The sequence below is a fragment of the Mycetomoellerius zeteki genome, unplaced genomic scaffold, assembly GCF_001594055.1.
Source record: "Mycetomoellerius zeteki isolate Tzet28-1 unplaced genomic scaffold, Tzet1.0 scaffold52, whole genome shotgun sequence".
In the NCBI taxonomy this organism is placed as follows: domain Eukaryota; kingdom Metazoa; phylum Arthropoda; class Insecta; order Hymenoptera; family Formicidae; genus Mycetomoellerius; species Mycetomoellerius zeteki.
This window is the reverse complement of record NW_017257523.1, coordinates 1,453,609-1,480,180: the sequence shown is the minus strand read 5'-3', so window position 1 is coordinate 1,480,180 and position 26,572 is coordinate 1,453,609. Positions and strand designations below refer to the sequence as shown.

Here is a 26,572-nt window from a genome sequence, read left to right as displayed (position 1 = left end):
GATAAGTTTATTATTGGAAAAAGTATTAATTATTTATTTGGAATAATGAAAGCAGTAAATAACAATGCTTTTAATGCTTAAACTAATTGTAAATAATTAATTAGTATTTGTCAGTATTAAACTGACTAGTATTAAATTTCTGTGAGAAATCCAGAGTGAATTAAAGAGAGATGTTGATGCGATTCAATAATTCGTTCAATATTGCGTTTTCTTTCTAACGGAGCACAAATGCTAAGATCAGGGATTGCACAATTTATACTATTACAGTTATGATTTAGATGAGTGTGCATTGCATAAGATATATAAATTAATGTGATACATATATATCTTATACGTTGCAATTTGCAAACGTGAAATTAGAAATAAGCAAGAAACAAAACTTTGATTCCAATTTGACACGTTTCAGTTTCGGATCGGTTGAATTGTGGTTTGCAAGCACGAATCTATCGATGCTGTTACTTGATACAAGAGCTCAAAGTTTCATTGCTTGCGAAATAGAACGTTCAGTAGTTGAGTGCTAAGCAATTCTAATCGGAATGCAGAAGCTTTTGAACGACACAATCGATATGCTCAAATGAGACCACACACACATACATGCCAATGGAATTCACGTATGTGTCTGTGTAGCACTCAAAAAAGAAGTATTTAATTTTGTGATATTAAAATGTTTTATTCTCTTGTCTCCACTTTTTTAAACACTTGAAGTAAAAAACGCAGTGTTTTAAATTTAAACACATAGTATTTTGTCTATTGAAAAAGTTTAAAATTAAAACATCTTCAACTGTTTAAAAAATAGAGACAAGAATAAAACATTTTAATATTTTAAAATTAAATACTTTTACAGTGAGGCAGTAAAGTTTTTGCTATTTTTTTTTCTCTGGATACAGTATTTGTAATATTTCCATATTTTTTCTTGAGTATTAACACATTCTGTCGCCAAAAATAGCTAATAATATTTGTCAGTTTTATTTAATTGTCCAAGACACAATGACAATTTATGTTAACAAATAACAAAAGATCTATATTCAAAGAAGAATTATCATAAAATAACTATAAAATACGTGCAAATATAATATTACTTCATTCCAACTTTAAAAACATACTTTTCTTTATTTAATAATATAAAAGTAATATTTGACTGTTACAAATGTAACAGTCAATTGTCACTATTTGTGTCCAAAATTAAAATATTTTCTTCTAATATTTTCTTTGTTTAAATCATTTTCTTTCTTTCTTTTAAAACATATTTTTAAAAAACATATTTGCCTTTACATCGTTACTATATTGGACTATCCAAGTACGCAAATATTATTTATATTATGCAATATAAACAATTTTTATCGAGCTCTCATTATTCAAAACAAATTACAATAAAAACCGGGCTAATTAGAGCTAATACACGGTTATTATTTGTACTTAACAATTATGACATTGATTAAGAAGAGCTGTGCTCATAATGCAATGAGGAACCACTCAAGGATTTTGAAAAAGCACTTACATTTATTTGAGAACGATCGGAATTAAATGTGAATATCCTGAAGATGGCTGTAAAGAACAGCCGAAACGTTGATTATACATATTATGAATAAATCTGTATAACAGACACAAATAACAACCGTGTATTAGCTCTAATTAGGCCGGTTTTTATTGTAATTTATTTATAATATGCGATTAATTTTGTCATGTTTCATTGAAATGGATTCTATTTATATCACGTTACGTATATCAAATACAATAAATAATTTTGTGAAATGATATATGAGAGAGCAGAAAGAGAAAGGAAATCTTTTCAGAATAATGTTTGCAAAATACTGGCAATTCGTTCGACATATCGTAGATATGTATATTCTATATTTATAGAGAACCATAAATGCGATACCTCGCTGCAGTTTCCTGCCAGCGTGCAACATCTCACAAACAAGCTTTAAAGTTGCTCGTGTTAGCACAAAACTGAGGAAGTTGAACTCTGTAGATCGTTGTCCTATATGTTCATACAAACTCCCATTGACGTTTCAGTGAAACGCAGCCTAGCGCTCTGGGATGCAATGTAGTAACACGCCAATGCAATTATCCCCTCGAGATCCGAGTTTGTTCAACATTCATCAGCGTACGCTGTTTTACCTGTGGTTAACAACATTTTCGAGAATAAAGATTGTTCAACCTAGAGTCAGCATGCATTTTTAACAATGCGAACTGGAGCGAACGAGGTAAATTTTGTGATAGCGCAAATCGACGATTTTCATCGAAATTTAACAAACGAGAGATATTATCGATTATTTTATATATAAATATATATTTATATATAATATTTCTGTCGTGTTTAAGAAAAAGTTAAAATCAATTTACATAAGAAAAAGAATACGAAATGTCTCGACGTCAGTATAATACTATTTAAAGATTATCGAACTACGCAGCACTTGCCAACGAAGCAAATTAATAATTTCTTCGATGTTGTAGAAAGAATAGTTATCAAAATTGATTTCACAACGAAGCAAATTCTCCGGCAAAAATAAAAAGGCTCTTCTGACAGGACTGCACTACTACATCCACGTGTTCGCGAATGCTGCTTTCACCGCAGAAGCTATAGATAGCGTTGTACCTCTCAAAAAAGCTTATAATTTCCTGAGAGCAATCTGTAAAATCTTTTCGACCTCGGAAAAAATTAAAAAAAATTACTTTTCGAGATATGATCAAAATTGCCAGCATCTCACAGCTGATTCACAACTCGAATTCTGCTCGAGGATCAAAATTGGATTTGAATCGATCAAATACGATCGGAGATGTGGAAGATGAACGTATGTTTACACCGATAGGTCGACGTGTGTACGTGCGGTGACGAAACGTCGCGTCGTTAGCTCGGTCTGGGAATATACAGAGCAGCACGATCCCGAAGGTAGCTGAAATGGACTCACCTCTCTGCCGACTGGATGCAACCACGGGGCTTCAGACTCAGGGCTCGCAGCCGGCGCTGATCGGATAGCACTGCGTGAATGTTAAGCACAGGTGGCAATATCTCCGATGGCACGGCTACGCCGCTCGAGTGGTCGGTGTGGACTGCAGAAAAGCCCGCAGATGATATCAGAGACCTAGGGGAGCACCGTATGACATCATCGCCGGCCAATCCGCACGAGCTTACCGGGGCGCAAGCGCCGCCACCCTCCCGGCGCCGAGGGTGCTTGCGATATATCGCAATCGATTGCATCCCCGACTTCGCGCCCCCGACAACGGAGCTCTCTGCTGGCGAGACTTCATTCTCGGCTTTGAAATGTGGCGCCAAGTTTGTAGGCGCTGCGACATCAAGCAGTTTATATCCTTGGTTTTCCAATCTTATCGAATCTTATCCAATCTTATTAGAATTTTCTGTTAATTTTCTTCTTTACCACTTTTTCTCTTTAGAAATACTTGTAAAAGAAGTGTTTAATTTCAAGACATTAAAATGTTTTATTCTTATCCCTAGTTTTTAAACACTTAAAAATGTTTCAGTTTAAAATTTTTTCAATAAACAAAACACTACGTATGGATTTAAAACACTAAAATGTTTAAAATTAAAATATCTTTTATTATTGAACGTTTGTTTTGTAAAGATGTTTTAAGTGTAAACACTTTAAACATTATACTTTTTACAGTGAAAATAGTGGAATGTATTTTTGAATTACCGGTTGTTAATCTAATAGCTATTGGATCTGTTAATCTTATATAAATTAATTTGTTTATCAATAACTTCTCTTTTTTACACATTGTAAAATTTAGACTTTTAATTGTTGACATCAACACTTGCCAAAAAATTAAAAGCAAAAACGTTAATATAGAATCTAAAACTGTGTGCGTTGTATCGCTACGTCTCAAATGAAGTGTATATAATCGATTTGTCAGACTGACAAGCTTGACAAGAACATATGTGACCTCTGAGCGCGAACACATCGTGGATGCCGCTCACTACATTGTCAAGACGCAACGCGGACAGATAATAGATATCAAGCCAAACACATGATCGTATAAATCTTATCGGAGTAGTGCTCGGATAAAAGCGTTTCGCACACATCGCGTTGCTCCTCGCCGGGCCTCGACATAGACAACAGGTAAGCTTCTTTGTTGTTCACCGTCGTCGCAGCAAGCCGAGCTGAAATATGTAAAATTATTCCTGGATCTTTGCACGATCCTGAAACCTTGCTGGCGTGGCGTTTTCGATGCTTCGTATATCCCTCAGGTACTCATGTATATCCACTCGTTTACAAGCTCGTGACGCAAACATTCGCAGCTGACTGCACAGGTGCGAAGAAGGCTTATGGAGGGACATTATCATACTCGTGAATACAAAAGTTTCCTTTGTGAGACGCGAGATTGCCGCGCGAGAAAGCAGGTCGAGCTTTCAACTGCCTCCGAAGAATGCTACAAACCGGCAGCACATGAAAACGCTTAATTTCTTGAAGAGAGTTGCCTACAGCAACTTTCAACAGCAAAAAGTTTCGCTGCGCGTGTTCTCTTTTATGAACATAAAAAAGAATTTGTAAACACGCGCGTCATGTACAAGATGTTCCCTGGTTAAACCGCCAAACTTAAAATATAAATTTATAGGAAGAACTCAAAACAAATTTTCCTCTAAAAATTTTCTCACAAACGCTTCGTTCAACGAGATATCGACTTCTTTGTTTAATTATTACATTTTGATTATTGCAAAAGCAATAAAGAAGATAAACCTAAATTATTTCAATATTATTCATTCCTATACTCGTAGTTCTGTAACTTTGTTAATGTTAATAACATTTGTAACTTAATTTTAATTATCATAAAAGCAATAAAGGGGATGTCTAGATTATTTAGACATTATTCATTCCTATATATATTCTGTGAGTTACAGAATTAGAAGAATGAATAATTTCAAAGTAATCTCCTTTGCTTTTACAATAATCAAATTATTTAATTATAAAATATTTTTGTTAAAAAAATATATATGTAATGGCCTTCGGCCTTGAAATAATCATTGCAGCTATCGATGAGAGGACGAGTAACTGACTGACATTGTGCATCTCTAATTTCTTTCCACGCTTGCATTATGCTCCGTTTTAACAAATGAAGATCATTAACGGGTACTTTATACACTTTATGCTTCAAAATAAACAAGACTAAAAATTACTTTGATATTGTTCATTCCTTTAGTGTTCTGTAATTTAAGAAGTTAATATTTCTTAAACCAGAGCTGGAATTTAGTTGCACATTTCAGCCGATTTTCAGCTTGGTTCCTGCCCCTCACTTCACCAACCCTCGCGCAGCCTAAATGCCGATCGGTATAAATCCCAGCTCTGTCTTAAACAGCGTTTGTGAACAAACTTCGAGGGGAAAATTTTGTTTGTTTTGAGGTCCTAAATTCATATTTTAAATTTGACGGTTTAACCCAGGAACGTCTCGTATATTATTAATAATTGTGATGGAAAATAAATATTGTAAGATTTCCTGGTCGATTTTTGTCTGACGTAACACATGGCGGATGGCAACAATTTATGGAAGCATTCATCAATTTCAGAAAAGCGTTCTACCCTCTCGTCAAACAACAAGATCCTGATATCTTCCAAATCGATTTTACATTCCGTGACTTCGCTTTAGCTATGTATAAAGGGAGCTGTGTGTATTCCGCGTATTTATGAAACTACGAGCGATACATGCGTGTCTACACATGCTGAAGTCTGTTCCCTTCGAATTCACGCAAAGGTAGTATGAGGAATGGTCGAATTATGCGACATATTGCACGGTTCGAATCCGCCCTCACGAACATAGTCGGATATTCGAGAAGAAAAAGCGGTGTTTATAAGCAAGGGAATTTGTTTCGACTGACTGATTGCGCATTGCTTTGTGCTACAAAGGTGGATATGTTATTGGATATTGAAAAGTTCAATTTGAAATGCGATCAGCCATCGAAAAATATTCGCCAACGTATGCATTTGATTCAATTGGGAAGTAATTTATTTCGATTTTTATTACTATCCTAAGAGTTTAATAATTTCTTCGTGTGAAAAGCTAACCAGGTCATTACGGCTATATTGTTGATAGGATTTCGAGTGAGATCGATCATGCTCTGCGTAAAAGCTGGAAATATGCTCGAATCAATCACAAAGCTAGTCGCAAGATTAAGCTGCACAACGACTGTTAGTCTCCTTTATTGATCAGGAATGCTTTACTGCTCGCTAAAATTCGCTGCACGACCTTTTGGGGTGATTGGAGATTAGAAGGCTAATGTGTGGATAGCTCTAGCGCTGCGGAGGATATACGAAAGATAAATCAGCAGTTTTAGGAACGACTATTACAGCACGGCAGGAATCGAAACCGTATAACCACAGTTTTAGATGCTGAAGGTATTAATATTAATAATATAATATATAGGGCAGAGCGGGGCTTTTTCGTTTCCATTTCTCGCGATAACGTTTATGTTTGTGAACAGCACACGTTGATTATTTAAAGATTGTGTTTGTACTCTCACAGAGCAATCACATGATTGCTCTTTATAATATAATGTAATTGTAAGCACATCACTGCAATGAGACATTGTTTGTCATCGTAAATTTTCGTATTACTCTAAAATTGAAACAGACGGAATAATCCCGTCCTACCCTATTATTAACATATTTATAATTTTATAATTTATGTATTGCATGTAAAATGCATGTAACATTAATGTACATCCTCAAAGTAGAAACATAAGCCAAAAAGCGAATACACAAACCGCAAGATATTCCATTGGCCCTGACATTTAGCTCTACTTTGCCCAGATGACGATAATGCTTTTCATCAACGTAATGAGCTACCTCAAACCTGACCTGAAAGTTGGCTGCATAAATAATCATGTCGCGTGAATAGGGCGACCATATGCAAAACCATTTGCGACGCGATGGACGAAATCACGCGAATATCGCGAGCGGAGATTTTCCGGAAAAATTTGATGGCGCAATATCGCTACGAAAAAGGCAATAAGAGTAAATTGACGTCTTGGGAAGAGAGGCTCGGGGTGCTTGAATACCAAGCTGCCGGCTTATTTCGTCCCGTTTCTCGGTACCGTATCTGTACCTACTCCAGAATACTTTCCCCTCTCCCTTTCTCGGTGCGTTAGAGGGTGAATTGAGTGGCGCAAGGAAAAATTATTAAACAGTTCCCTTAGATCTTACCGCGACTCGCGAGTACATTAATCTATGAAGATATGAGAAATAAACTAAAAAAAGAATGGCTAAAAAATATTATTACCTATTCGACAATCTCTATCAACGATTCTTTAAAAGTTACGAAGACAAAGTGTTTACGTAAGAGCTTGTAAATTTTAAATAACTGTTATATAACTTGTAAATCGTAGCAGAACGTTGAATGTTGCGTTGAATTTGGGGTTCCTCTTCCTCGTAGTCAGCACGCCGTCACTGTTGCCCGACGCGTGTTTCCATCTCGCAGATTTACATAAGTGACTTATGGTCAGCGAGTATTACCCTCGTGGTAGGCAGGGTAGTTCAGTCGTATCTTTGATGCGTCGTACGCGCGGGGATTTAAATGAGGGACGGTCGTTAAGGGAACCGGTGTGAAATATCACGCGAAAGTATCTGCTTTCATTATTCGCGGATATTCGCGCGTGATGTTTACGAAAGATCAAGAGATCCGATTCTTCCTGTTTTCTAGCAACTTCTCATTTTTCATCATTAAATATAATTTGTAATTATCACATTTACGATTTTAAAATTTTATGACTTATCCAGGATAGAGACCCTCTAATCAGAGTCGCGATACAAAACGATTTGAACCAACTTTTGTATGCAGGGTAGTAGTTTTAACAAAATCGATAACAGAGAGAGAAATATATTAGTATCTCTGTCTAACCTTAACGCCGCGTTAAAATTAGACAGATACTAATATATTTCTTTCCCTGTTATCGATTTTGTTAAAACTACCATCCTGCATACAAAAGTCGGTTCAAATTAGTGCTCGGAAACATCAGACGATTTGATAGTTCGGACAGTTCGAATCTTATATGATTTTTTATTCTCTTCTGTGAAATTCGCGGTTTGGACAACAAGATGATGTTGTCCAATGAAAAATGAAGTAATTAAAAATTCATCATCTGCGACATCAATATAACTAAATATTATATATATTTCCGCCGGCGATAATGATCGAATTTCGACATTACGTTAACCGTTCGATTAATTAACTCGACAATACTTCCCTAATAGAGTGGTTGCGGCACTCGATTAGCCATCGAAATTATATTCATTAAATCGAGAAAATCCATTTCCGCACAACTACTAGGTATCTCCGTACCTGCTGAATTCCATCGTTTGTGCAAGCTATATTACTATCGCGCAGATAACGCTTCCAGGTTCATCGTATCCAAGATTAAATAACGCGAGGCCAGCAGAAATTTTCATAGTGATATATAACGATGTGACATGTGATCGCAGATTTAATTTAGAGATTGTGCATCGCCAAAGCGAACGTAATACGATACGTGACATGAGTGCGTATATATGCGACGCAATCATAATTACGTTTGCACATGTTGCCAATTTTTCATATATAATTAGCTGTCATCAATTAACGCTTACGTGATGCTATTTGAAAGAATAGCGTGAAACGACGCTATTCTATCATGCGTTGACTCGTCTGACAGAGAAGTGCGATATTTTTTCAATCATATTCCTATGAGATCTCGAATTTTTCTGTATTTTTTATTTTATCCACAGAGTCAGCGAATAATTCAAAGCCGATTTTTTTTTGACGAGAAATCCTCTCCAACGAGAATTTATAAAAGGAAAATATCAATTCTGATTTGATCGAGGAATTCGTGCGCGAACGAGAAATCTCGAGAAATCTCTGCGACGCTCTGCAATATTACGGAGACATATGAATAATCGTTAATTAATTCCAAGCACGGCGCGTGCAAAACGACCCGCCGGCGAAAAAGCACGCCCGCCTTATATTCTCAATTTTTTATCTGCATATGTAACGAGTATAATAAATACCGGCGGCGGTTACCATTTGGTGACGCGAAGCGCATAGCAACGAGAGCAAGCATTTTTTTTCCTCTCCTGCCGTATTGTCCCGCCCGAGCGCGAGCGTTTTATCTGGCGTAGCAAAACGTGGAAGCAGTTCTCTATCATGAGCGGAACGTTTTATCAGATAAAGTCGCGCTATCGGTCTCGGCAGATAAGGGAACGGTGACAGACTGACGATGACACACGGTGCCCGTGCTTTCGGAAGTGTACGTGTCGCTCCGGCTATTTTTTTTCCTGTTCCCCATCGCGCGTGTAATTCTTGCCTCTGTTTTCCATCTCGAGTGGAAAATAGCTAAATAAAGTAAGTAGTAACTTTATCGTTAATAAAAATTCGATGGTCTAAGAAAAGTCGTTGAATTGCATAATAAATATTGACATATGATATGAAATAATGTACGATAATAATAACTAAAAAAAGTCAATTATCTCTATAATTTTTAAAATTCGCTTTACGATTAGATATTTGAAATAAACTTTTATAAGGGTCATCAATAATACGTGTGCGTGGATATCAGTTAAATATCGGAGAATGTGATTTTTTCGTGATCGTTATCAGGTACAAAATTCAAAGCGCACTTGATTAAATAATCACAGGTCGCATCTTTGAACGAGCACACTAGCGCCGCTCATTCGTCCTAATCCTGTTTGCACTTTAGCAGTAACCCTCGTTCGCCTCTCTTAAGTCCTCCATTATTCTATATTGAATTGCACATAAATCTTCATAGCAAAAGAGCAACTTGGCTTGCGCTTCTGCGCGAGTAAAAGAGCACGGAGTAATTTCTCTTCATCTTCTCGCGGTAGAAGCGGAGCGAGCGGTCGGCTTTTCTTTGGCTTTGCTTGTACTCAGCTGAGAAGTAGATTCGTCTCAATCTCGGTCCGAAAGACCGATAAGAAGGACAACCGAAGGACTATAGCACTAAATAACCGCCTCCTCGATAGGTCATGGATACTCTGTATCCGAATCTCTACGAGCGCTTCAAGACAGAAGGCCTCTGTCCCATTTGCTTCATGGAGATGGAACTTACGCCCAGATACTCGTGCATTAACGGGCACACCGTATGCCACCGTTGCAAGCCTTATTATTATAACTGCTTCACGTGTGCGGCACCGTTGAATATGGAGATCCTGTCGCCACAGAAGGACACATCTGAGCCGGTACATTTGATGCCGCATCCCATGTCATCGCGTCGTTATGATGATTATAATCCTAGCGCGCCGTCGATGAACGATTTTCTGGATAATGAGAGGAGAGCTTGGAAACCGTCCGTGCCGTCTGAAAATCAACGTCTCGAATTCTGCTCGTATTCTCATCTAGGATGCTGGGTAAAAATACCGGAGCACCTGCGAGTGCTTCATGAGTCGAGGTAGAAACAAAAGCTTTATTCTTATCGTCGTTATCATTTGTAATCTTCAAGTGTCAATCGTATTTTGCATGAATTGCATGTGCCCATTTTTAGAGTTATATAGATATTAACAAGAGTAGCGCAAATACGTCATCCTTAACTTAATCTGGATTAAAAATCAATCATATTAAAGAATCGCTGAACGCTCATTGGATGATAAAGTAATTAAATCTAAAATAATGGTCGAAAAGAGAAGAGCCAATAGCGAAATGTGATTATCGACAATCATAAATCAAAAGATTCCACTATTCTTGTTATTCTAATATCTAGAGTTCTGGTTCATTCCCAGCAAACATCAATATTCTAACAGCGCAATCTTTTTAATCTAAGGGCCGTTTTTAGATATATCAAAATCTTGCAGGCTACATAATGTCTATTTCACACAATGTCTATTTCCGCGTAATATAATTCACTATATTACTTATATAATTTTATTATATATGATTATTATATACGTATAATTTCTTTATTAATATTAAGATACAATTTTTTTATCTGTTTCTTTATTCCAGTTTTGTTTATTTTAATGATTGTACACTTTGCGTAAAAATAATTATGAGAATAATTAACTTTGAATTTTATCTCATTAGTCATCGGTAAGGAAATAAAAAATCAAGATAATTTATAAAAATCAAATATTTTATAAAGATGTCATTTATTTATCAAATATAAACTACATTTTTTCGAATATGAATTCTTAAAGATTTTTTAAAATACATCTCAAAAATGAAACTGTTAAACTGTTACGCAAAATGTTATTATTTTGATATATTACCTAAAATAAAAAATATAATTTTATATTTTCGACTATGAGCAAGCACAGAGGGTTGGAAAAAATTAATTAGGGATACAGGTTGTGCATCATTGCTCTAATATAACACACGAGTTATATTACAATCATAATTTTCTCTAATATAACATGAGTCGCAGTACAGTTATATTATTGAACGGGAAATTATAACTAACGATTATGTTATTTGGGTTTGCTGGGTTAATGCTAATATTAAAATCATAATTTCAGGTGCCAGTTTCGACCGCACTTGGAGGAGAAACATATGCCAACCGATCTTCATCACGGCCATGACGATTTGGTAGATTGTTCGTATTCTGCAGCAGGATGCAGGGTACGAACAGTTCCGTGGAGACGCAGCATTCATGAGCAGTATTGCATCTACAAGACCAAAGACATATTCCAAAGCGTGAACGATATGAGCGACGATTTCGCGTCTGCGACGATCGCCGATAATGATTACGGCGGCGATCTTGAAGAATTGGTGCAATGTAAGTTTAAGCAGTATGGTTGTATGGTGAATATTCCGAGGAGGCGGAAATACATACACGAGCAGAAATGCAACTACAAAAGCCATGAAGAAGACGTATTCCGGAATACGAACGATATGAGCGATGGTTTCACATTCTCGACGATCGCCGGTAACGATTATGGCGGCGATCCCGAAGAATTGGTGCAGTGCAAGTTTAAGCAGTATGGTTGCATGGTGAATATTCCGAGGAGGCGAAAATACATACATGAACAGAAATGCAACTACAAGAGCCATCAAAGAGACTTGGACGGATTCGATTATCCCGCCCAGCCAGAATTAGACCCTGACGAGCAAGTAGAATGCAGGTGGTCCGAATACGGCTGCCGAGTCAGACCGAAACGTTATCGTAAGCAAATTCACGAGGATAAGTGTAATTACAGGAAGGAATCCCCATGGATGCAGCGTTATATTTAAGCCAACTTTAAGATACTCTCATGAGTACAATTACGATTTTTTTGCCAATCATTAATTATACCGAATTAAATTAATGATATTCAGCAAATTAGTGTAATTCTCGCAATACGCCAATGTTTATCAGAGCGATTACAAAATATCTTTTTCTGAATTGTGATTTGTCTTTGGAGAGGTATTGATCAACATGTTCAATCATTCTCGATCTCCGAATCGCATAACACAAAGACGTGCAAACTGATTGTTTCCTCTCGTAATTGTTGAATTAAATGGAATACTAGTAGGAAACATACATTCCTCCCTTCTGTAACGCTGAACGAGTAACTGAAGTGTCGATACCAATACATCAAACAGAGTCGACAATTCCGTTAATAGGTAACAAGCTGCGAGTCGAGCTCGTCAAAATAACAATTAGCAAACAACAAAGCGAATCTGGTCATCGACGGCGCCAAGATGCGGGGCGATTTTGTAGAACGCATTAACGACGATTTTCAGGAACCCGCAGGGATAATACAGAAGAGGATTATTTACTCTCTCCGCCACTCTCCATTCCGGCGCGAGATAGCGAGACTTCCGCCTGTCGTTCCGGGGATCATCTTGAGCATGATCGTCCGGAATGAGGGAGTGATGGCGTGGCTGGGATATCCAACACCTGCAGGCTAATGGTGGGTCCCCCTGTACATCCACGACCGCATCACCATCGCTCGACGAAACGACACCTACACGTTTATAACGTCCCATTTATAATGTCGGCATGGGCAAAGAATGGCGCGCAATTTTGTCTCGAATGCGCGATTATAGATAGTATCCTGATGTCTCGAAGTCAATAAAATATGTCAGTATCAAAGACAAATTGCGCGATTTTATTCATTTCATTTTATTTGTAGTTGTTTTTTATTCGTATAACAGTTAACCTTTCGGTACCATTCTACATATATCATTTTATCACATATTTACCACACTAGTATTATAAAAAGTATTGCACAAAAATGAACATATTGTGTGTAACAATTTTTTTTTCAATCAAAACGTTAAACAAGAAGTCTCACAATAATAAGAAAATGTAGCTTCATTAATAAAAGTTACAGCATAGCAGAGTAAAAGTAAACTCGGATATGCCATATTATAGTAATTAAGATCGGCTCCGAACAGTTAAAAGAAAAAATTATATAATTATTTTTTACAGATATTAGTAACATTTGAATGAGCATTCTTTGTGATAAATTATTATCAAGCTTAGAAAAAAGTAATTTATGTTAAATTATTATGCACATTTATGGAAAATCATATTGAAAAATCAACGACACTCTGTGGAAAAGGAAACGAAGGTTGAAATCTATTTCTTGCGCCATGAAAATCTGAGACGGTCCCATGGGTGAAGTACGCCTTCGTTCCTACTAAATAAATATCGAACGGATCGTGTCGTAAAGAAACTCTTGTCCATACACAATGCGAGCGGCCTGTCATTTCGTTTGGTCAGAACTTTAACGTTCGACGCTGCTCCGACGGACAAAGGGATGCAGGGACTGTTTTACATGGTAAAGACCAAGAAGGACCTCTGACCATCGAATGCCTTAAAGAGGATACCACACCAGACCTAGGTTTATAATCGTACAAAAAGGGAATGCCATTTCAAATTATGCTCAGAAACAATCGGGGTGATTCTTATTCAAGACAATGCCTAACCCCACGATAGCTACCCTTTACCTTCTGTAATTGCATTTCGGATTATTCGCTGATTTTTAATTAACCGGTTTACAAAGAGATTGCGCACCTTAAAGAAGATACTTTATTGTAACTGATTTTGTTTTGAAACATCTGCTACTTCTGATTCATGCACATAAATTTATTTCGCGCGATTGTATATTATAAAAAATTTAAATTTGTTTCATGCGTGTTCGGCTTTACTTCGTCGTTTCTTAGTATGTAAGTACTTTTGCGTGCGATCTCATATTTTTTTCATAACAAATAACAGCAATCAAGAAAACATATTAAATTCATAATGAAAAAAGTTCGCTTTCTACTTCAATAAATTAGAAAAACGTGACACCGCATTAATATACATATTTGTTATTTCTATGTAAAACAGCGACGCGAAAGAAAAAGTTGATGACGGATAAGAGGCGATTATCAGACGAAAGTTAATGGCCTTTTCTCCTCATTAAAACCTCTCTCGCATAAATTAATAAGCCGATCAGCGGTAGATGATGTAAAATAAGACGGCACCTCGTCACCGTGTATTTAAGAAGCTAGATGAAATAAATGCAGACACGACAAGTTAAAACCGGCTGCTTCGTAGGATTGAGTGAAGGGATGAAAGGAGAAGATGCGAGTAAATTGCACCCCTGGGGACGAGCCTGACGAGTGGCGCGAAAGACGCAACAAGCCAGAAGTCAGCCAACTTTAATTAAGACTGTGTTACAGACTAGATGTAGACACGAGACTTTGTATAAGAACTCGGGCCTATAACGTTTTTTGTCAGCTGTGTGTGAGTTTTTAAAATGCTATATATGAACAAAACGATAGGAATATAACACATTTCGTTGTCACTATGTATATCCTAAAAACTTAACAATTTATCTTTCACTTACTTTATATAGATATTCTAGTTTAAAATCAAATTTTCCTAAAAGAAAAGAGAGAATTAAAAAATTATTGTCTATCGTAATCTTTCAATTTTAATATTAAGTACTTTTGTAACAATTCTGAGATGTTGCAAGAAAAAGAGAGAAAGAGAGAGTCAGGTCGATTTAAAATTTAATAAAGGATAAAATTTTATTACTATATTTGCCACGCTCTTAGCTTAGTTTTCAACAAACCTTTTCAACAACTTAAAAGCTAATGGTCTCTCAATGTTTTTGTTGAAAAAATTGACTTCAAATTAATTAAAAAAATTCTAAATCAATGATAACTCGGTAGATCTAAAGTACCTCTTATGTTACAACTAGACATCGGATTTTTATATAATTGCATATTTTTTTAAAAAGCAGATTGGGAAGTGAGACCAAGATAGAAATTTGTCTTATGTGAAAAAGCATTCTAAAAATACATATTTATTTGTGCATATTTGCATATTTGTGCATATTTCCATATTTTATGTATATTTTCACATTTTGTCTGCATAAAAAATCCGATATTTAATTATAACAACACTCTAAATTTCTTGCAGTGAAATCTCCAAGAAAGTGAAAATACAATCCATCCTTGAAAAAAGTGAAAATATTTTACTTCTTAAAAAAAAGTGACAATTTTCACTTTTTTTAGAGTGAAATATAAATCACTTTTTCTTAGAGTGAGATTTCACTTCCTTAGAGTAAAAATTCACTTTAAAAAGAGTGGAAAAAAAAATTTTTTTTTTCCCCAAGAAATATTTTCACTTTTTTCAAGAATGGTTGTATTTTTCATACTCTTGGAGTGAGATTTTAAGAAATTTAGAGTGAATATTGTGATGTCAAGAGAGTATCTCCGATCTTCTCTCTCTCTAGTGAGATATGTTTCTCTCGAGTGTCTCGATCTGCAGCACGGTTGTACATCATCGCGTGCATGCTCGTAAAACATATCGATAGCGCAGGGGATTTGGGAAGATCGTGTTCCCACGTAAATACCTCACGCCAAAAAATGACGGCGTTCGTATCTTTCGACTGCCGCCTGCGTATCGCATGGCACGCGAGCTCCATAATTCACGTTAGCGTTACACGCCGACCGCGTGGGAGGCCGACCGATCGTATCTCAATTTCGTCAGGATATAACTACCGGGACGTCAACGTAACGAACAAATCCGTGTAACCGTTTCTGATCGGAACATCTGATCGCGCGGCACGTACGCGATTATCATCCGAGCGAACTCGAGAAATAAAGATTTGCGACGAGTAAACATCCATCATTGAGACGGAAATCCAGTGGGAATCGTAGCGTGTCAAAATACAAACGCAAGAATTATACGTAACACTGAAAATATCATCTTATAAGATGTTCTTTAATTCATTTCTAATTAATTCTCTGAAGTTGAAATATGTAATACAGTTAAGGACGCTAGGTCTGTAAAACTCATTTAATTTATGTTAATTAAAAGGCAGTAATTAATTTCAAGAAATTACAACGACAAAACTCGTATAAAGAGAATGAATACAAATTGTAAGTGTATTTTAATAAAAATAATATAAATTTATAGATGTAATATAAAGAATATTGTTTGGCATTTATGACAAAGAGATTTATAACTGAAGTGAATCTAATAAATCTGCCATAATATGCCGTCACAGCTTCGGAGAATTAATAAATTAAATTAAAAAATTGTATGCATACTTTCAAAAAGAATATCAAGAGGATGGAAGTCAAATGATTTTCCTGTTATAACGATAAATTAATCGCTAATGAATAGTGCCGATTTCTTAGAAACTCGAAAAGCGTTCAAATTTTAAACATTACTCGTTGCGTAAAATTTTTTCATTAGAATAAAATATAAAGGATTATTAAAAATTAATATTAATATCTACCTCATGATTTGCAAGACAATCTATTCATTCTTGTAGACATTAAAAGTAATTACCATCATGTAGTCGACAATCTTTCAGAAAAGCAATTATTAACAAGCAGGAACGATCACAAGAGAAACTTTTCAGTACTCGTCGGCTAATAATTAACGCTATGATATCTTATATTTCGGGGCACGTCCGTGGAACAAACGATTTCTGTATTCGGTGGAGACAAACTTTTTCCCGCGGTATTAAAATTCTTAATACAACCCTTTCGCGCTAGAATGGGGATGAATGCGGGAGTACATTCATGACGATGGAAAGACAGGCCGAAGAGGAAGAGGTACGTCTCGAGGAAAAAGCGAATTTAATGAAACGAGAAAAACCCCGGTGAAGGTATATTTGTAATGCAAATATCTGGCTCTTGGAGGGACGGAAAAATGAAAGCGTCGAAACAGGCGGGAACGAAATCGAGCGTCCCATCGCTCTCGCTAATCCGATTTCGAATTCTTCGTCGTTCGCCCACTCACTCGCTCGGTCGAATCACGTTCTCCGACGCTGAGCAATCTTAACAAAAAAAATCCTAATTTTCTCCTCCATAATTACCTCGGGGATTCGGCAAAATCTTAGAAATCGCAATACAGGAATCGCAATTATCGACAATTCGACAAAATCTTAGAAATCGCAATACAGGAATGTTCGATTATCTAAAAATCACAGTTCGGTCTAACGTTGCCAAACGATCCTATTACGATCTCGTTAGATACGCTTATTATTGTCATTTTTACGCGATTAAAATCGTACTGTTTGGTATTTTAATATGGAACGACATTTTCAAAAGGCGCGCGGAGGACTAGAAGATTGGTGTTGGAAGGATCGAAGGAATCGTTATTTACTGAAAGTCGACTATTGTTCCTTTTCGACGGAAGCATTGTCGAATTAAGAGCTTTTGTCGCAGTGAACGCCTGGGGCGAGCATTGCGCTCGTCCGCCCGTCTCTGTTCGTTGAACGAACTTCGTTCCATGACATTCCATCTGTTTCTCTTTCTCCATGGTTTTGACGTCCCTTTCTGTCGGTCGTGCCAAATGAAAGCACTTTTCCGCCGAATAGACAAAATAAATCGAGTCGCGCATGACAATGCCGATAATTTCGCAACAATACGCATTCGCCCACCGTCGGGCGCACGCACGAATAAATACGCACTCGCAGGAAACGCGCGCGAAAAACGGACGAGACATCGGTAGGGTTGAAATGCCCGTCGCGTTTCTTTTCCAAACAGCGTAACAGTTGAACGTCAGGGTGAATTGGCGTGAGATAATACGTACCGAAATGGCCTTCTCGCTGGCCATCGGGGTACTTTTTCCGAGATTTCACAAAAAAAAAAATTTCCTCTAATGGAAGCTTATTTTACGTCAAACAAATGAAAACATTATAAATAAATAGCAAAAATCGTACGTCAGTATTATTACTGTAAATATTTTAACGCTTTTCATCACACACACGCACGAATAAATCTGAGAAGTATGCATGGCATGCATCAGTCGGACAAATCAGCCAGCACTATAAAAAGTAAGATGTACGAAAAGGATGGTTTTGCTAAAGTATCTAACAATGTAGATAGATATCTGAAAATATTGTAATTTTGTTGTGTAATAATAATAATGATCAAAATAATTATGTAAAACGTTCTAACTGATTGCTAGTAGAATATCAAAAAGTATTTGTAGCATTGTTCATCATGCTTGAAATTTTTACATACACTGTTAGATGTGAAAGGACGAATAGTAGCTTAATCTTTTGAATTAAATAACATCTTATTATTTTTAATTTCCATGCATGTTAAAATGTAAATCAATCCATTTCTGTGGTTAATTTTAAAGAAAACATTGTCTATATTAACACATTCAGTAGATAATAAACTAATTCAAGTTAATATATTTTCTTGAGTTAAATCGTTTAACTCCATTGTTTTAGTCAAATTAATAATATATTGGATAATAGCAGTGGCGATCTATAGAAATGATTAAAAATAACTCAAGTTATAGATGTAATTTGACATTATAAATTTAATTGTGTCTAAATTTCTAGATACATTTTTAGATACTTCAGTAAAATCGTTTTTCCCTTATAAAGAACTTTCTTAATTACGCTGTTTGTTTACAAAAGCAAAAAAATAAAGCTAACCAAGCATAAGGGGCGATATGGCACGATGATTTATCAGCGATAATTAAAGGGCCGCACGTCACCACCGGCTGCGTGTCGATGACCAACGGCCGATGCGTGAGGCTCGTATTAATAGGTTATTTTAATATCCACCCACCATCAATTCTAATCCCAGGAAATCCGCTGAAAAACAAATGCGCGAAGTTTTATCAGCGATACCATGCAAAATCAATCGCTAAGTGCGAGCAGATTAAAAGAATACGAAAAGCTGTACGATAGCTTTTAGTAATTTTCATTGTTCTTTTCCTTCCGCTGGAACACGTCGGCATCATAATAATAGCTTTCAATGGTAATTGTCCCCATGGAAGAATTGCGGAAATGGAACCTCTTACTTCTCCATTTCAGTTTCACCACGAAATCGCTCACATATATATGTAACCATCTCCATAAGAACACTCGGAACCTATCTTGTTGCAGACAAACAAGCACGTGAGAACCCTCCGCGACGAGTTCTTTTGAGTTCGCTAAAGTATTGGAAGAAGTTGGATATGGTTACGATGATGTAGAAAAAAGGAACTTTTTAATGGCATACCCAGGTGTTAGGATCCCTATCGACGTTAAGCTGTACCTAAAGCTTGGTCTTTCAGCGCGGCACCCTCCTGTATGGGCTAAACAACCTTCCTTATTTCCCCGTAAGTACTCATCCTCTTGGCTGCAATCTCCTTTCCTTAATTACAATAAAGGGAGCATAGCACTAAAGTAAAAACTTATCTTCCTAAATGAAGCGCTTCTTACTCATATGACGTAAAATTGTTCGTTCGATTATTATCTAATATTTGCAATGTTTAAATATAATGGTTGAATACTTTGTTATTTCTTTACTTAATTAACTAATGTTAAAATCATTATCATTTAACTTCTTCAGTGTATCTTATCTATTGCATATTTTTTAAAGCAGTAATATATATAAATTTATCATTCTATACAGCAAGCAATATATAAAATTATTAACATGAAAATAAAATATTTTGTATTATATTAAAACATGTTGCCACATATTAAAAAAATATTTTGTAAAGATGATATAAATACATGTAAGAATTAACATTCTACATTAATGTTATATACAAGGTGATCCAAAATTTCCGCATTCAGAGTACAGGACATGATACTTTATGCTAAAAGAAACAACTTTTTTCTTTTACAAAATTGTATCTGACCAGTAGTTTTTGCAAGAGAGTAGGTTAAAGTTATACGAGTAAACGCAAAAATTATTTATTATCGAATGTGATTTTATTACGAGAAAAAGTTCATTTTAGCACAAAAAACAACTTTTTCCTTTAGCAAAATTGTGTCCGATAAGTAGTTTTTGCAGGAGAGCAGATTGAAGTTAACAAATAAGCGCAAAAATTATTTATCGGACGCAATTTTGCTAAAGGAAAAAGTTGTTTGTTATAGCATAAAGTATCCTGTCCTCCAAATGCGGGAATTTCGGATCATCCTGTATAACGACAGATTTTCAAATATTGTCGCAGCATCCGATCAACGTTTTATTTTCGAAAGTGATCATCGCGAAACGATCTCTATATTTCTGTCTTTATCGCCTGTCAATCTAACGAGTCGTTTTATCCAAGTTCTCTTTGAGATCTGTTTTACTACTCTCGAAATCCCCGGGAGCTACTATCGCCGGTGGTAAAATCCAGCGCCTCGATATCCATTTCTGGACTGCAGGAAAAATGGGAAGCGTGAGAGGTGCGTGGCTGTGCAACATCGAGAGATAATATACGAGCTCGGTGCGGTTCTGTGCGCACGAACTTGATGTAGAGACCTCTTTTGAAAAGTGGCTGTCCTTGTTGGTACCACCAGCAGTTTTCGCCATGATTTACAGATGAGCGCGACGTCAGGCGCTCCGGCGCGGCGCGGCGGTGCTCAGTCAGTCTAACTCGAGGATTACCTTACTACGTGCAGTAAAAAAGGAAACGGGGTACAACGAATACCCATTATCACCTCGAACTCATTTCCAGCGTTTACACGAAAAGTGCGTGCTGTTACACTTTACAAAAAACAAGAAGAAATCAACTTTATATCTAAATAAAATATTTTTTATAAATATGTTTAGATGAAAGGTAGTAGAAATAATTGATACAAAAAAGATATGTTTCATTATTAGATATAAATATTTTAAAAAGTATTACTGTTTAACAAACGCAAATAAAACCGAAAATTGACGTCAGTTTTGTTTTTGTAATAATTTTTGTAATAGATAATCTTAAGACTATTTTAATGCAGAACGTAATTATCGTTTCTCAATTAAAATAGGCCGAGACTAATCAGATGAAAGGACAAATTAGATCAATATAAGTTTCAATACAATTAGTCAACAGTTATGGTTAAATTTGTTAATTTTTTGTTTCAAACAAGTTGTTTTATCGCGCGCTTCTCTTTTCATCGAAAACAATAGACAATAGTTTTGTATTGTGTGATTCAGTTGTCAGTCGATAATACAAGCGCGGAGATATAAATGCACGTAAAATTTTATCTCTCATATAAAATCATAATTCTAAAAAAATCACGAATTTTGTAACTGTATTTTGTAACTGTAATAAAAAAAACGTTAATTCTTACATGTATGTTGAAACTTATGCAAATTATAAAGATTTTTTTTATGCGTCTAGAGATTTCGTATAATTTAAGAATTAACGTTTTTTTTTTATTACAAAGTTACAAAATTTGTGATTTTCTGGAATTATGATTTTATATGATTTTATTTTATAGTGTATGGTTTGCTGTATCAGTCTAGTAAACTGATGATGCGCTTCGCCCTTCAATTTCGGAGCGAATCGGACAATTCCTTCATGGAACAAATGATTTTGTTGATGTATCTAAAAATTTAGCTAGATGCAGACCTGAAAATCATTTTGTTAGACCATCAAAATAATTATGTAGAACGCTCAAACTGGTTGTCAAATTGTCAAAACTTTTTGCGGTATTATTCAGCATGCTTGAGATTCCTACATAATTACTTCGATACCAACAACATTATTTTCAAATCTGTATCTATAGTTAAATTTTTAGATATTTCAAAACCTTTCTGTGTTTTTATTGATTTTTTGTTGTACAATAAACATATTATGTTTATGTATTATTTTATTATATAAAATCCAAGTTAAAGTAGTAAAGCTTAAGGATTTATAAATTTAATAACAAAATTATTGATCACGTTCTTTTTACTAATAAAGAGATATTGATTTGATTCAGCTCTACCTCGCTCTACCCTATTCTGAATAGTAAAGTAGAATCACGTTTCTCGCTAAATTCACACGCTGAAATCGTGGCGTTATCCTCGCGCGAGAAGGCACAAGGTCGGGTGATATTTCCGTCTGCGGTTTCACCCTTGCATCCCTCTGTCTGTCGAGAGCGTTGCAGATAAAACGCTTTGAATTTCAAGATGCGACAACGTCGTCTGTCACGGCGGGAGATCCGTTCTGTCCAGCCGCAAGTTGGTGGCGAGTTGAACAGTAGCCGCGCGTTTGGACGACCTCCGGAGAGTCCATCTACGTTGGTAATTCGCCGACGGTTTCCGTCGTTTCGTCCGGGGCTCCGAAACTTTTCTCGAAAACTTTGGCAACGGCAACGTACATATGTATCGGACATACATATGTATGGGGAGAGGGATATACGTACACGAGTCCGTCGAATCGGAATCTTTCGGGAGAATTCTTTGTTGCAGCCTTCAGCCTTTTACGGATCGTCCCCGATACTACAAACGAACGGAAGACAAAAGAAAGATTCTACTACCGAATCCTACACGAATTCTTTTTTATCGAATTTGCAGAGCGCTTTATTGAGTTTTAACATGATCACAGAGCGGGATAGAGCAGCTCGTAAACTGGTTTTCCGCGGATTGATACCGATACCCTTAAATTTGCCATGAAAACGAATCGAAGCCAAGCACACCTGTGTCACAGCAGCCTCCATAAGAAACAATTTGCGATCTCAATGAGTACTTTTATATAACTGTCATTTAAATATTTTTTAAAATTAAATTAAATGATAATCGTGGGTTATTATTTTAATAAAATAAGTAAGGAAAGGATCAATACGAACGATCAAAATTAGATCTTGGTACCTAATATATTTTTATACAGTTTTATTAAGTTTATGACTGAGTTTTATTCAACAGTAAACTATTCATGTACCTAACTAAAAGATGTATTTAGAATTTATATATACCAAGATAGCCTTTGGCCTTTTCCTTACTTATTTGATTTATTTGTGTAGCTTCATTAACTTATTATTGATTATTATTATATATATTTTATTTAAATAAGAAGTGACACGAAATTCAATTCCGTGGAGGAATTTTCCGAAAGCTTTTTGTATCCCGAAAAAATTTGCGTTTTTGCTCGGATAGTACTCGGATAAGTTCTTAACGCCACGATTCAAAATGTCCTGGGCAAGGGGCGAAAGAGTGCCGCTTTTTCATCGCAACGCATTAATCGCGTAGACTTTGACGAACCAATTAAATAAATGGTCGTAAATAGCCCTCAGTGAGGACGACAGCGCGTTGCCACGAACGAAAGCGTCTCCATTAAGAGTTACAGCACCATCCCTTTCCTCTTCGGTGGAATGACGTTGGAAGGCACTCTCAGCCCTCGCTTCATCGCGCCGTTGTCGTCGCCGACGTTACAGGAATCACATTGGATCTACAAAGGGTTGACAGAAGACTTTCGTCAATGCATACGACGCCTCCATTGTTCTTGCTGTAAGATTGATCCCGTCGCGGCACCCCACGTTTACCTCGTGGAATCACCAGCTGAAGGACGGTGTAAAATGATACAGCACCCTCCGGGAGCCGGAAAGAGCGATAATAGAAACACCGTGTGGTGGTTGTCGAAGGATATTAAATTTCTTTTACAAAGAGAAGTATCCTTTCTCATTTAAATTAAACGATTGTAATTTAGTATCCATTTTATTCCGTTATATGAACGTTACCGAATACGATTGTCGCAATACTATCGTTGGTGGTGTCTTGTTCATTGTATGGCAAAGCACTTTAAAGGAGCAAATATATCAATTTTGGAAATTTGAGTAGATAAGAGTATGACTATAACATTACGCTACAGCCCAAGGTGAATTCGAAGTAGGGGAAAGTAGGGGAACTGTGCGCATCTTGGTTTGGTACTTTTCCAATAGATGAAGGCATCACCGTGGTGAAATTTTTACGCAGGAGGTCATCCTCTTAAGATATAACTACAAAAGATACGACATAAATACGTTGAATACAAGAAAAATACAAAAAAGTGAAATCACATCTTTTCTTGTTATTTTAGCATTCAGAAAATAAGGTGGTAAAGCTATATTTTTAATTTGTTTGTCTAAAGTTGCATACGTTATTAAAGTATGCTATTATGTGCATTTTTGCGCTGTTATTTATTAAATTCGATTAGAAAGTGTTGAAGTAATCGTATTTCATATCGAATCAGGTTGCGGCGGGCAATTGTGCGCAAGCGTTTTAAAATGGGCACAATTACCTATTTTCCATATACTATATGACTAGCACTAATTTTTTCATTTTTTCTTTTCATTATTATTTTATTTTACCATTATATTTTGCCAAAGTCTATGTGCATTATTATTATATTAATTTTGTATTTTTGCTTAATATATATAATATAATATTTAAAATATATTTAATATATATTTATATTACAATGTAATAAATATATTTTCTGATTTCTTTATCAACATTCTATAATTCATTCATTTTCTACGACTTTTGCTTTGCGAACAATTACCCACGTGCACAATTACCAGACGCGCGAGAAATATTTTCGCTTTTCCGTTTTTTCTTTTTTGCTAAATACAACCTTATTGAATGAAAATCTGTTCAATATGAGAATACGTGAATGGTAGAAGAACGTTTATAGTTTCTATTTCTCCATATTTATATCGCTTGAAACTTGGAAAACCATTCCAGGACAATAAATTCCCTTTAGGTGCGCACAATACACCCACTTTCCCCTACCTGATAGCAAGAGAGAAATGTAAGAAACGTTTAGATACAACATCTATCATAGGAATAACAAGAATCATTTCACTTAGAAGACAATGACTGACGGGGAAAAACGTCTTTTCTCTTGTACTTCAATCGGTATACACAGTCGGTATAGAATGTCAATACATAAAACACACGTATGTAAGATTTTCAACAGCACGAACTGATATCAAACGTTCAGAAGAAATTCGAATGCAGTCTGGCTGACTGGCTTGACTGACAGCGCATAACTCTTGAAAGCGTGTAACGTCTAAAACGTTCACCTTGCTGATCGCGTACCGGCTAATACGGAAACGGAATCACGTAGCGGGTATAGGAATCGCAATAATGCACGTAAACCGCGAGGAATATACAGCGTGGGAGATGGATTTACGGCATGACGTCTTGAGCAGACCGTGGAGAAATGTAAGCGAAAGCGCGAAATATGAGAATGAGAATGGGGATGAAATGAGAGGGCGGTGGGAGCCTATTTAGTGCGCTACGTCGGCTGTGTCAACGTTATTATACCGCAGATTCTCAAGGGAAAGTTCTCGCACGCTCACGTCAAGCAGGAGGGATGCGACCGAGACGAATAGATCACAGAAGAGGTTTTTTTAAAATATAAATAGGCGACAGCATCGTAAAAACGAAAGAGAGCGCTTTGAACAAAACCTTCCAGTTGCAAAGCTCTTCAGAATAGATCAATCTTATAATATGATAATATAATAATAATAACTTTATTGATGTGCAGTGCAAAACTATTGTAGAATAATGAGACAGAAGACACTAATTAGCAAAGCATCATCAAAAGGCGAGGTATCAACATAGTGCTGCCCAAAAATCTAGGCCCTGAATATAGTTTAGAAAAGAGTAAGAACTAAAAATCGCATGTTAAACAGACAATTACAATGAGAGGAAGAGTTACAAGTAAAAATATAGCAAAGAAGTAAAATGGACTCAGAATTATATTAGAAGGTGAAATATGTAGAACAATAAATGTAATAGATAGTAATATACACGAAATATTCACAGCTCATTTATCGTAAGAGTATCAAAGTCTTTTATTAGTCTATCATTCACTTGTAATAAATATATTTTGTTTGTTTTTATAAATTAAAATTAAAATGATAAAATTAGACACATTTGTTAAAATTGTAATTACATTATTCTTTTTCTTTTATATCAAAGGTATGCTGTATGGAAAGCGATCTGTATTAAAAACATTTATGTTTTCTGTTTCGTTTTTACGTTAATTTTTATTTCGTTTTTATTTTCTCACTATATACATACTTCTTTCGTTTTCGAATAATTGTTTCACTGTTTAACTGAATAATATCGGTTTCTCCCTGAAAAAAGATGACTATTAAATGGTTGACGTCTTAAAAGATAAATCTTCATTTTGAGTACCTCAAGATAATTCATTCTTGAAACAAGTAACAATTATAGATTCAAGTAGCAATTATAAATATGAACATTAATAGGTATGTGGCGAGACAGTTGATTTCCTTAATAACAGATGAATTGCAATGATTCAAGAATAGGAAGTTGGAGACTTTATCTTAAGGCCCATTTCTTGTGTGAAGAAAAAAGCTGCGTACATAGACGGGATATTCAAGATAACCATGGCAATAATCGTTTCTCGACCCTCGAGAGAGCGAGCGAGATTGAGGCGCCTTTTATTCGCAAACGTGCGTGAAGTCCTGAATTGCGCGCTCCAATTTAATGAAAATTCTTATGA

At 35.9% G+C, this 26,572-nt stretch overlaps 2 protein-coding genes across 2 annotated transcripts in view; one reads left to right on the top strand and one right to left on the bottom strand.

Moving 5' to 3' along the window:
- The window catches only part of hwt (SH2 domain-containing adapter heavyweight), an 87,803-nt gene extending 81,778 nt beyond the window's left edge, over positions 1-6,025 (bottom strand). Inside the window, exons 1-2 of the mRNA XM_018455886.1 lie at positions 6,018-6,025; positions 2,913-2,982 (exon numbers count right to left, since the gene is read on the bottom strand). Of these exons, the coding sequence (XP_018311388.1) occupies positions 2,913-2,982; positions 6,018-6,025 (78 nt within the window). The remainder of the gene's footprint in view (positions 1-2,912; positions 2,983-6,017) is intronic.
- Positions 6,026-9,125: 3,100 nt separating this feature from the next.
- LOC108727696 (uncharacterized) lies at positions 9,126-12,184 on the top strand. The gene is made up of 3 exons (XM_018455899.1): positions 9,126-9,324; positions 9,963-10,387; positions 11,448-12,184. The coding sequence occupies exons 2-3, from the start codon at positions 9,966-9,968 to the stop codon at positions 12,160-12,162; spliced, it is 1,137 nt and encodes a 378-aa protein (XP_018311401.1). The 5' UTR covers positions 9,126-9,324; positions 9,963-9,965; the 3' UTR covers positions 12,163-12,184.
- Positions 12,185-26,572: the final 14,388 nt, after the last annotated feature.